The sequence below is a fragment of the Pagrus major genome, chromosome 16 (genome assembly GCF_040436345.1).
Source record: "Pagrus major chromosome 16, Pma_NU_1.0".
In the NCBI taxonomy this organism is placed as follows: Eukaryota; Metazoa; Chordata; class Actinopteri; order Spariformes; family Sparidae; genus Pagrus; species Pagrus major.
Window position 1 is genome coordinate 18,486,913 of NC_133230.1, and position 10,994 is coordinate 18,497,906.

The window sequence follows — 10,994 nt, forward strand, 5'->3', positions numbered from 1 at the left end:
GGACTTACAGGGTGCAGTCACTTTTCGGCACTACACCTGTTTCAAAATTAAACTGACAGCTGCCTCCTGTGGATATAGGTCTGACTCTGTGAGACTACTATCGCTATTCCGCCCACTAAAACCAAATATTAATAATAATAATAATAATAATAATAATAATAATAATAATAATAATAATAATGGCGTAAATGTAAAATAAACATGTTTAAAAAAAACAACAACTTTATTTTGCGCGCTACAGGAGCGCGTCAGCGGAAGTGACGAAATACATGCGGAAGTTGACATTTAGCGCCAAGTCTTGAGTTGGACAGTAACAAACATGGATGTCGCTCGCAAAATAAAGACAAAAGTGTCGGCTGGCTTCAAGATGCGGGGACTTATGCTACGACCGTATGTATTTAAATAATGGGTATAAGTTGTTAAAACGATTTTGGCTAATGTTGTAACGTTGTTGCCATTCGTGCAGCGACAGAGCTAACACAATGCATCTGTCACCTCAAAGGACACACATACACAGTGGTCGAAAAACTTTGTGAGCTGTAATAGTTTGATGCAGGCTGGGGTTTTGTGTAGGTTTTTATGTTTTCTTAGGTTTTGCTGTAACTTGTAATAACTTTCATCGCTTAATGTCAGATTTAACTGACTGTTAAACAGCTCTCAGCATCAGCTGCTAAATGCTCATTGCAGTGATTCCACTTCAACTCAACTATTTTCAACACTTGAAAACCTTCAGAGGCTTCAGCTGACACTTTTTCCCACATTAAAGTGTATTTACAGGTCCTTGGGATTACTAGTGCATATGGCTTATAATACAAAAACAGCAACAACATATGCCTGTCTTTTTGTTGTTTTGTGCTCCAGTGAAGCCAGCAGGTACCTCGTTGAAGTACTGGAGTCTGTCGATCCCTCTGAACTGGATGATGTCATTGAAAGGGTCCTGGATGCAGTGGAAAAGCAGCCGTGTAAGTACTGCGGTACTACCAGTCCCTCCAGATCAGTGTGATTGGTTCAGAATCTGCTGTATGCAGTGTGTTTCTTTGTTTTCCTGAGGTGTGTTTGTAGATTTTTGCCAAAGGTTTTTTTTTTTTCCCGAACAGTGTCCTCTAGTATGATAGAGCTGTCTGTGGTGGAAAGTGCTGTGCAGGATTGCACTCAGTCTTGTGATGAAACCATGTAAGTGTTTTGATCAACTGATCTCTCCATTAGTTTATTTTTCCATTTTATAGCTTATCAGCCTACAATTAGATGTAGCTGTTGTTATTAGCTGCATGTTCCTGTAGAAAATCTTACAAATAAGAATTGTTTGATTCAATTCCAGAGATAATGTTTTCAACATTATTGGCGCCTTCGATGTGCCCAGATACATCTTCAGTGTGGAGCGGAAGAAATTTGTACCGTGAGTAAAAGAGACCGTTTTCTTTTTTGTGTCAAAGTGAACCCAAAATGATTTCAGACGGATTGCCTCAGTTTTTTGCTGCTGATGTTGCAGACCACGTGTTCTACTGTTGCTTGCAGGCACAGTTTTAAAAGCTTTAATTTAGTATATAACTTTTTTTATTCAGAATTAGTATGACGACCCATCCGGCCCCCAGCCTGTGTGGTTTGGCCAAAGACAAAGCTGAACTCTTCAGGGAGCGCTACACCATCTTACAACAGGTCAGTAGGCTCTGTTCATCACCCAATTCGACCCACTCTCTTTGCTGATACGTCTAGTATATGTTGCGTGCATGTTGTATTTATATGGACATGTTTTTTGTAGCGAATACATCGGCATGAGCTCTTCACCCCGCCTGCAATAGGAGCTGCAGTTGAAGAGGGTCAAAACAAATTTCAGGTAACAAATCCTAAACCACTCTAATAACTACCATAATCTTTTTTTTTTACTTGAGACATTGCACTCATGAATACTTAACTACTTTAATAGTTGGAGATTGACAATAAACCACATTTGACTGTTTTTTTTTGTTTGTTTTTGTATGATTTGCTCTCTCTAGCTCAAGACAATAGAAGCACTGCTCGGTAGCACAGCCAAACTGGGAGAGGTGATTGTACTTGGGATGGTCACACAACTGAAAGAGGTGAGTTAGTGAAGAAAGGTTCTATGAGGTCTGTGTTTCAGGACAATATAGTTTATTTCCATCAAGTTTCTGAAACATTTCTTAATTTTTTTAAGGGTAAATTTTTCCTGGAGGACCCGAGTGGAACAGTACAGCTGGACATGTCCAAAGCAATATCCTTTCATTTGTTTGTTGGAGCTCGTCAACAAAAAACTACTTTATGTTGTACAATATTTTGTTACTTCCTTAAGTAGGTTCTCACCAGTTTCATAATGGCCTGTACACAGAATCCTGCTTTGTCCTGGCAGAGGGTAAGTTACAACTACAAATGACAAAACAGAATATGATTAAAACTATTATTGCAATAGTATTATTGCACTATAAGAAGTGAAGTTTTGCCCCTTGTCCCGTAGGTTGGTACGAGGACTCGGTTTTCCACGTCAATGGCTTCGGGTTTCCACCAACAGAGCCGTCATTAAGCACAAGGTCAGTGGATTGAGGGAAAAGTGTTCAGACAAACTTCCATTGCAAGTAAAAGTTTGAGCTGTCAGTGTGGTAATATGAGCAGTCCTACATTATATATTAGATTAAGTCTATAACTTTTCACGTTTAAATTACAGTGAAGGTGAATGAGGATCCAGTGTCCCATCTGTCGTGTTGTGTTAATTTGTGTCCAGTAAAGCTTAAGTTATGTAAAGACAAATACTACATATTCTTTACTTAAGTGTTTAGGTCAGACATCTTTGCCTCATTTGCATCTTTCCTGATTTTTCAATTTATTCTACAAGCTCCATAGACACTCTACCTCAGAGTGTCTGCAGGTACTCAAAAAGTCTCAAATTAAAATGTATAAATAATAGTCATTAAAAGTCATTGAAAGGCATTAAATGTGAATTTGTCAGGTCTAAATTGCCACAAACGTTTTATCTAAGTCCACATTTCTGATGTGAAAAGTCTTTACACCTACCACTGATGCTGATACTCTTTATTTACTTTATACTTGCACTTACTCATTGGCAAATGTAGATTAGCTGAACTCACTCTAATACCCATATTCCTGCATAAAACCTACCTCTGCGCACGGCCACATACAGTATATGTTGCTTCTCTACCTACTTAAGTGAAATACTTGGAAAAGAGAAGAAAAAGTAAATTGCTTAAAGATTATCTAAAAAAGCATTCACTTTGAATGCTTTTATATGCCCTGTTTCTTCTTACTTACTATGTGATCCTTACTTTATTGCCAGGGCATACTACGGCAATATGAACTTCTTCGGCGGTCCATCCACCACTTCGGTGAAGGCCTCAGCCAAGCTGAAGCAGCTGGAGGAGGAGAATGAGGACGCCATGTTTGTAATCGTGTCCGATGTGTGGCTGGACAACGTTGAAGTGATGGAAAAGCTCAACCTCATGTTCTCAGGTGTGTTACAGCATCATGGGCTTAGACCTTACACGTCGAGAATCTGCACTTTATGAGACACTAATTCATTTTAACTTCACTTTGTTGTTTCCTACAGGTTACGCTTCGATGCCTCCAACCTGTTTCATTTTGTGTGGGAACTTCTCTTCAGCGCCGTATGGAAACGCACAGATCAAAGCGCTCAAAGGTGAGACTTTTTGGTCCCAATCACTCAAAACATGCTGGAGATATAGAGATAGCATCTCAGAATCTCATTAATGTTTCTGTTTTTAGAGTCACTGAAGGCTCTTGCTGATGCTATATGTGCACACCCCAACATTCACAGCAGGTAGGATCTTATAGAGTTGTTTTTCTAGTATGCTCTGCTCTATTCTTAACTGTTTAAGTTTGAATGTGTCTGATGTGAACATGTCCATCCTAAACCTGCAGTAGTCGCTTTGTGTTTGTTCCGGGCCCTGAAGACCCTGGTCCTGGCACCATCCTGCCAAGGTAAGCCTTCAGAGACATCTGCTTTTTAACAACATTGTGTTCAATGATTTGGACAAACTTGGATAAATATGTTTCCCTCAGGCCTCCCTTGGCAGATCACATCACAGAGGAGTTCAGACAGCGGGTGCCATTTTCTGTGTTCACTACTAACCCATGCAGGTAAAACAAATGAGGCTTTAATTTAATGTAAACAAATATATATATATTGTTTCTTGTGCTCAGTTGAGTTTTGATATACGCAAGGTTGATTTGTAAGCCTTTGAGGCATGTGGAACAGGCTCATGACATTTGGTAGTTTCTCTGTTCTTAAAAACTTTTAAGTGGCCTGCTATGTTTTTCTCGTCAGGATCCAGTACTGCAGCCAGGAGATCGTCATTATGAGGGAAGACCTGGTAAACAAGATGTGCAGGAACTGCGTCCGCTTGCCCACTGACAATCTTGACATTCCAAACCATGTGAGTTTTAACTTCTCTGAGCAAACCTTCAAATACATTTTTTTGTATATACATAAATTAACTTGTCTTCATCCTCCTCCTCTCCCCAGTTTGTTAAGACCATCCTATCCCAGGGTCACTTGACTCCCCTGCCTCTGTATGTCAGTCCCGTATTCTGGGCGTACGACTACTCCATGCGTGTCTACCCGGTCCCTGATGTTATCGTCTTCGCAGACAAATACGACCCCTTCAGCATCACAAACACAGACTGCCTCTGTGTCAACCCGGTAAGAAACAGAAGAAACCCCAAGTGAGGGCTCTAAAAATGACCGTTTGACAGAAAATGATAAATGTGGTGTTAGTCACTAATATAATTTGTCAATAATTAATTTCTACAGGGCTCATTCCCAAGAAGTGGCTTCACATTTAAGGTGTACTACCCATCCAACAGAACTGTTGAGGACAGGTGGGTTTCACTTTTCTCTCCATGCAATTCAGTACAGATTATTGCAGTTTCAACCATCACTAATGTTCTTACTAATCAGTTGTCCTCTTATGTGTTCACAGCAAACTTCAAGGACTCTAAAGAAAAGTGTGAACTTATAACTGGATGTGTTTCGGTTGTTTTGTATATTGCCTGTGTATGATAGTTATGCTTAAAATGGATTCGCAATCAAGCGGCTGTAGTGTTTTATTTTCTTTTTATCTGTCTGTATGTTTTGTCATGAATAATAAAGGTTTTATTCTTTGTACTGAACATTCTGACATCTTAGTTTGTCCTAGGGTTAACAATCTGCCTTGAAGAGTGTAGAGTTACTGAATAAAATTGCACTCGTTATAGATGAGTGCCAAATCAGGAGTATTAGTTTCCATATTTGCAAGCAATTGACTATTGCTATAACTGCTGTTAATGAAAAGGGTTAAACAAGTAAAAACTTTTACTTTGAAAATGACTTGTCAATGTAATATTGTTGTTTTTTCACCAGCTAAAGAAAAAAAAGATTATGAAAACTTAGCCTTAGCTTGATATAAAATATATGTATATATATTTAAATATTTATATATATATATTTATGTATGTGTATATATATTTATATATGTGTATGTATATATAAATATATATATATTACTACTGTAAATAATTACGAGATATGAGGGGCAAATTCAGTTTTGACTTTATATAATATTTGCGACTTTTTATATCTCATAATAAGGACTTTTCACACAGTTTCCAGTGTTTATATTTAATTTTGACTTTCGATTTCATTATTTTTCTACTTTTTTTCTTTAAATGTCATAATTATGACTCACCATGAGAGTACACTTATGTATGCAGATGGCTGCTGTTTCATGCCGACCTCACCAAGATGACGGACTTTGGAAGTCGACAACTTCCGGTCGTGCCCCCAGAACGCTTGTGATGACCTCACTTAAATGTCGGACTGCTTTTTGAATTTTTCAGACAACAATCATCTGACAAGGTACGTTAACGACAGGTGTGGATACGTTTAACTCAGATTTTGCAATTACAGGAGGGTTAGCTTCGACACCACCGCGGCTGCTATCATTTCAGCACCTCTCTTTGTTTGCATTTTCAAGTTACAAAACGTGCTGTGGCTTTTCGATCCGATCTCGGAACTTCCTGCCGTGGTAGCCCAAACATTGCAGCCGAAAGTCTCCATTAAGTGTCGAACAGCTGTTGGATGCTCGCTAGCTCGGTGACCGGCCAAATAGTTTATGGCATTTTTAATGAGGACGAAAGCCAAGCTAATAGCTAATGTTAATTTAACCTAGTAACCCGGAGGGGTAAGCTAGTCAAAGTAGGTCACCAGTAATCGTGCTGCCAGCTAGCATGATCTGATCTGTTCCCATGATTAATAGTTCCGCTGGTTAAGCTAGCAAGCTGAATTTTCGCCAACAGAGTGACGTAGACTATAAAGTTGAAGGTATGTGTTACATTTACCTAGAAAACTGCACGCTGGAGAGAATATGCCAATGTTGTTGTGTCCTATTCTTTAACCTAACTATCTGGAAAATCTATTATCATTTCCTGACAGCCAGTGTTTTGAATGTGGGTCGTTGTCTGATTAGCCTATTGCAGATCATTGAACAAACAGTCCAAGACTAATCAGGTAATCGAATAATCCAATCAGCTTTAACCTAGTGTAACCCAGTGATTTCTCTTTCTCACTCTTGCCCTGACAGCAGACAAAGAGAGGCTGACATGGCAGAGAGAATGGCAGAGATGGAGGAAGACATGGGAGATGTGCCTGCCGGAGAGGATGACAATGACTCAGACAGAGATGATGAAGATGACAGACTGTTCGCATGGATGGTGAATGACGATATGGACGAGGATGAGGAGGAAGAGGAGGTGGAGGATGAACAGCCCTTGGACACTGAAGCGTCGGAGTCGTTTGAGTTGGATACCCCAGCTGAGCGCAGTGGTCATATAGCAGTGATTGACAGAAACATCATGTATGTGTGGGGTGGATACAAGGTAAGCAGTTAATTAGATGTATCTCCTAAAAACTGCCTTTTCTTTTTATTTGTTTCTCCCCCCACAGTCTGCATATTTATTTAACCAACATTGTGTTCCCCCTCTCTGCACAAGAATGCTCAAAACCACGGATTCTTCGACTTGTACCTGCCAAGGAATGAGATCTGGACATACAACATGGAGTCAGGAGTATGGTAATTGCCAGCCGTCACATTTAAGTTGCATATCGATAATACATCCTTACATTAAATAAATGTCATTTGCTCACTATGAAAACAAATCAAACTTGTTTGTTTACAGGGCGAAGCATGTAGCCGGTGGTAACCTGCACACGTCCATGTCAGGCAGCTGCGGGGTGTGTGTTGATGGAGTCCTCTACCTTTTTGGAGGTCATCACGCCAGGGGAAACACAAACAGGGTACGGTTTGCGTGTTGCATACAGCATCAAATGATTGCATCATGTTAAAGACCTTGAGGCGTGTCGGCCTGCTGTTTGCGCTCATCTTTCAGAACTCCTGTATTCTGTGTATTCTCTCCAGATCTACCGCCTGCCCCTGAGAGCTCCCAGCCTCGTTTGGGAGGAAATGAGGGATCTTAAAGGACTCCCTCCATCCTGTAAGGACAAGCTAGGGTGCTGGGTTCAGAAGAACAGGTGAGTGACGACTACGCTTTTGTTTTTTTGTTATTTGGGCGTTAAGCGAACACGTTAAATCCCCAGTGTTTCTCCTACTGTGCTTTGGAAGTGGTAGCATGCCAATGAATTTTAGTAAGCTGCTCTTCATTGATAAATAAGCTCCCAGATCATCTTCTTCTACTTTGCCACGGTCACATGGTTTAATATGATTTCAGTGAAGACGAGAATCTTTTGTAACAACATATTGATTTGAACAGTTTTATTTAAAGAAGTATTAATTACAAACTTCCACCAAAAGTCAAGTTTGACTTCCAGCCTGCAAATGCAAAGATGTAAACACAGTTTCCTGAGTGTGGTATGACAAAAATCTTAAACATGTGGCACATGTCAGAACATGTTAATGTGGCCTTCAAGCCATGTGACCATGTTAACCATAGTTTGGGTGATATTTAAAGTATGTTTTGTCTGATATTGTTTCCACAGACTTATATTCTTTGGGGGCTATGGCTACGCTGCACAAGGACCTCATCAAGGGACTTTTGAATATGATGAATCGTCTTCACTTGTGGTCTGTAAACCAAAAAATCTCTCCATGCATTACTGACTATGTGTTACTTCTAATCAGTGTGTATTTAAATATAATGCTGGAGAGTCTACTTCTGTATTTAAAATATTTGACTTTTTTTGTTTGTTTACAGTGGGACAGCCTTGGGCGAGGCTGGAACAACCACATCCACATCCTGGACCTGGAGACATATACATGGAGCCAGCCCATCACTACGGTAAATACTTGCACAGACGCCACTAATTCCACCTCACACAACCCTAATAACCCACACAGGCTCGCATGCACACACATGTTGAGCTAACTCCCTGCCCATGTCCAAACAGTAGCGTCTCCCCTTTAGGAGATATTACAATAAACACTGAATAATCTGTTACATTGTCCTTCTTCTCTCTGTAGGGGAACACCCCATCACCCAGAGCAGCTCACGCCTGTGCCACAGTTGGTAACCGAGGCTATGTGTTCGGGGGACGATACAAGGTGAAGATAATAAAACTTGAGAATTCAGGATGTGTGTCTCTTTAGCCTCTTAATAATGAACACGGTTGATTTTTCCTCCCTTTTTCAAATGTGCAGTGACATTTGTGCATCTCTTCTGTTGTCTAATTCCACCTCCCATCCTCCTTTGGCACACAGAACTTCAGACTAAATGACTTGTACTACATTGACCTGGACACATGGGAGTGGCATGAAATGTAAGCGCTGTTCTTTTTCATTCACGCAAATCTCACTACACAAGTTGTTGGAAGACATTAGTTAACAGGATACCTTTTTGTTAATGACAGGAGGGAAACTATGCCCAATATTGACCATGTTATCTTATAACAAGCACCAAAAGTGATCCATCCTTCTTGGTTCCACCCTCAAGCATTCTCTCGTTTCTGTTTTCTATCGTGCTCACATTCCCCTGTGACCCTCCCTGCCTTGTTGTAGGAACGTTCCCCAGCATGGTCCCGTGGGCCGGTCTTGGCACTCCTTCACTCCCGTGTCACCAGACCACATCTTCTTATTTGGAGGGTTCACCACAGAAAGAGAGACACTGAGTGAGTCTGATGCTCTGTTCTGGAGTAGCAAATAACCCTCAAAATGATCGCTGGTCTCAAGAAGATATCATCTGTCTTTCAGGTGATGCTTGGCTGTACTGTGTGAGCAAGAATGAATGGAAGCCTTTCAGACACAGTCACGTAGAGCGACCAAGGTACATCTCGTAGATAAGGTTTCAGCTAAATGAGGCACACTGATTTGGGTGTGTGTTTGTGAAAGCAAACTCTTACTGTATGCAGACGGTTGTTGACATTGTGCTGTTTGTTTCAGGCTGTGGCATACAGCATGCTCCGGTCCCGATGGGGAAGTGTTTGTGTTTGGAGGGTGTGCCAACAACCTATTGTCTCATCAAAGAGCTGTAAGCTGCAAGTCATATCTTAATAAAGCATATTTTTATACATACATTAAAAGATTTTCGAGTGAATTGAACTACATTTTTCTTACTTGACAGGCGCACAGCAACGAGTTACTGGTTTTCAACGTTCAGCCCAAATCCCTAGTCCGGTGAGTGTGTGCAGAAGCAAAGACGATGCCCTACAATGTACACCTGACACTGAAATGATCTGTTTTTCTTATTTTGTGCTCGCTTTCGCCCACCCTCTCCAGTTTCTGCATGGAGACCGTTCTGCAGCACAAGGAGCGTTTGTCCAGTTACTGGGACTGCTTGCCTAAACACCTCCTGCACAGCCTCAAACAGAGAATGTCACGCGTCAACACACTGGGCTCCTAGGCTGAGCGGAAGCCATCAATCCAGACCGGAGCATTACAGGGGAATATGTGTATATGTACAGTATATATGAGATGAGCGGGTAGTCCTATTAGAGCATTAGTTTAATGTGTGTGGACACTTGCAAAAAAAAAATCTCTAAGCAATAGTGAACAGCTGTGGAACTGTTGGAAACGGTCCTGGCCGTTTATTATCTTACAGGTTGAACTCTTGCAAAGCCAGTGGAACCTTTTTAATTGAGTAGCAGCGTTGACAGCGGGAGCCCAGAACTACCTTTCAGTTATGTTTTGTTCCTGGCTCAACATATATTTTTCAAATGGACTTTTATTTTATAAATCGTTCAGAAAAAGCTAAAATTGAGGAAGAACACTGAAAGAAACCGTGTGTGAAAATGCGTTGTGTTACTGAGGCTGATGGGGAAGAAATATGGTTTGGAGTTGGCAGGATTTAAGCTTTGTGAACTTCCTTCCCTCCACAAGATTATAGTTCCTCCTGTACCCGAGAGTCAGAGGGAGAGTTCTGGTCCAAACATGCCATTCACTTGTTGAAAATTGTGTTTTCACTGTCCTTGCTCAAAAATCGAACCAACTTAAAGTATGTGTCTAATGTCTTAAAACTAAATTCAGCAGTGCAAGGCTGAAACAGGTTTGCTTTAACCATGCAGATTTTTTTAATGATTCCTGTAACTAATGTATGAGATCTTGAATGCAGACATCTCTTAGATCTTGGGTAGTTTAAGTTGTCACAGACCTAAAACTAGTGCTTCTTTACGCGAGACTATCTACTCTGAAGCCACAGAAATGTTAATTTTTATTTATATATATATATATATATATAAAGTAATTTATATATTTGTGAGGAAATGTGTGGGTTCTGTGTTCTGAAAGTGGCTTTTAAAGCCTTGCAATCGTCATGAGTGGCTCCTGTAGCATTTCAATTTCATCAATGACTTAAATACTGCAAGTGTATTGGCAGTGGAGCCATGTTGCAGTGAAATGCCTCATGTCAGCAGGGCTCTGTTTGTATTTGCCTGGTTTGCACAATGTTCTGTTGGTGTTTTTTATTGTAGAATATGATGCATATTGTTTCTTTGTACACAAAGAATAAACACATACCGTAAGACG

The 10,994-nt window shown here is 40.5% G+C and overlaps 2 protein-coding genes across 4 annotated transcripts; both read left to right on the top strand.

Annotated features, from left to right (window-relative positions):
- Positions 1–301: 301 nt before the first annotated feature.
- Positions 302–5,157, top strand: pole2 (polymerase (DNA directed), epsilon 2). Its single transcript, XM_073483889.1, has 19 exons — positions 302–390; positions 862–962; positions 1,098–1,173; positions 1,319–1,396; positions 1,563–1,656; positions 1,760–1,834; positions 1,995–2,078; positions 2,174–2,230; positions 2,320–2,368; positions 2,471–2,543; positions 3,305–3,477; positions 3,575–3,664; positions 3,751–3,805; positions 3,907–3,966; positions 4,048–4,125; positions 4,313–4,421; positions 4,511–4,687; positions 4,799–4,866; positions 4,968–5,157. The coding sequence occupies exons 1-19, from the start codon at positions 320–322 to the stop codon at positions 4,984–4,986; spliced, it is 1,587 nt and encodes a 528-aa protein (XP_073339990.1). The 5' UTR covers positions 302–319; the 3' UTR covers positions 4,987–5,157.
- Positions 5,158–5,811: 654 nt separating this feature from the next.
- klhdc2 (kelch domain containing 2) lies at positions 5,812–10,992 on the top strand. 3 transcript variants are annotated; one of them, XM_073483034.1, is made up of 14 exons: positions 5,812–5,881; positions 6,609–6,900; positions 7,015–7,094; positions 7,201–7,318; positions 7,440–7,552; positions 8,018–8,102; positions 8,233–8,316; positions 8,499–8,579; positions 8,736–8,794; positions 9,033–9,142; positions 9,225–9,297; positions 9,414–9,501; positions 9,595–9,647; positions 9,750–10,992. In XM_073483034.1, the coding sequence occupies exons 1-14, from the start codon at positions 5,835–5,837 to the stop codon at positions 9,871–9,873; spliced, it is 1,407 nt and encodes a 468-aa protein (XP_073339135.1). In that variant the 5' UTR covers positions 5,812–5,834; the 3' UTR covers positions 9,874–10,992. The 3 variants fall into 3 exon arrangements, with proteins under 3 accessions (XP_073339135.1, XP_073339134.1, XP_073339136.1); XM_073483033.1 differs by having other exon boundaries at positions 5,818–5,881; positions 6,606–6,900; XM_073483035.1 differs by lacking the exon at positions 5,812–5,881 and adding an exon at positions 6,032–6,346 and having other exon boundaries at positions 6,606–6,900.
- The last annotated feature ends 2 nt before the right edge of the window (positions 10,993–10,994 follow it).

Coding starts and splice junctions, on each gene's coding strand:
- pole2 (XM_073483889.1), top strand. CDS start 320: ATGGATGTCGCTCGCAAAATAAAGACAAAAGTGTCGGCTGGCTTCAAG. Junction 1,657..1,759: donor GCTACACCATCTTACAACAG/GTCAGTAGGCTC, acceptor TGTTTTTTGTAG/CGAATACATCGGCATGAGCT. Junction 3,967..4,047: donor CCTGGCACCATCCTGCCAAG/GTAAGCCTTCAG, acceptor TGTTTCCCTCAG/GCCTCCCTTGGCAGATCACA.
- klhdc2 (XM_073483033.1), top strand. CDS start 5,835: ATGTCGGACTGCTTTTTGAATTTTTCAGACAACAATCATCTGACAAG. Junction 8,103..8,232: donor ATGAATCGTCTTCACTTGTG/GTCTGTAAACCA, acceptor GTTTGTTTACAG/TGGGACAGCCTTGGGCGAGG. Junction 8,317..8,498: donor GGAGCCAGCCCATCACTACG/GTAAATACTTGC, acceptor TTCTCTCTGTAG/GGGAACACCCCATCACCCAG.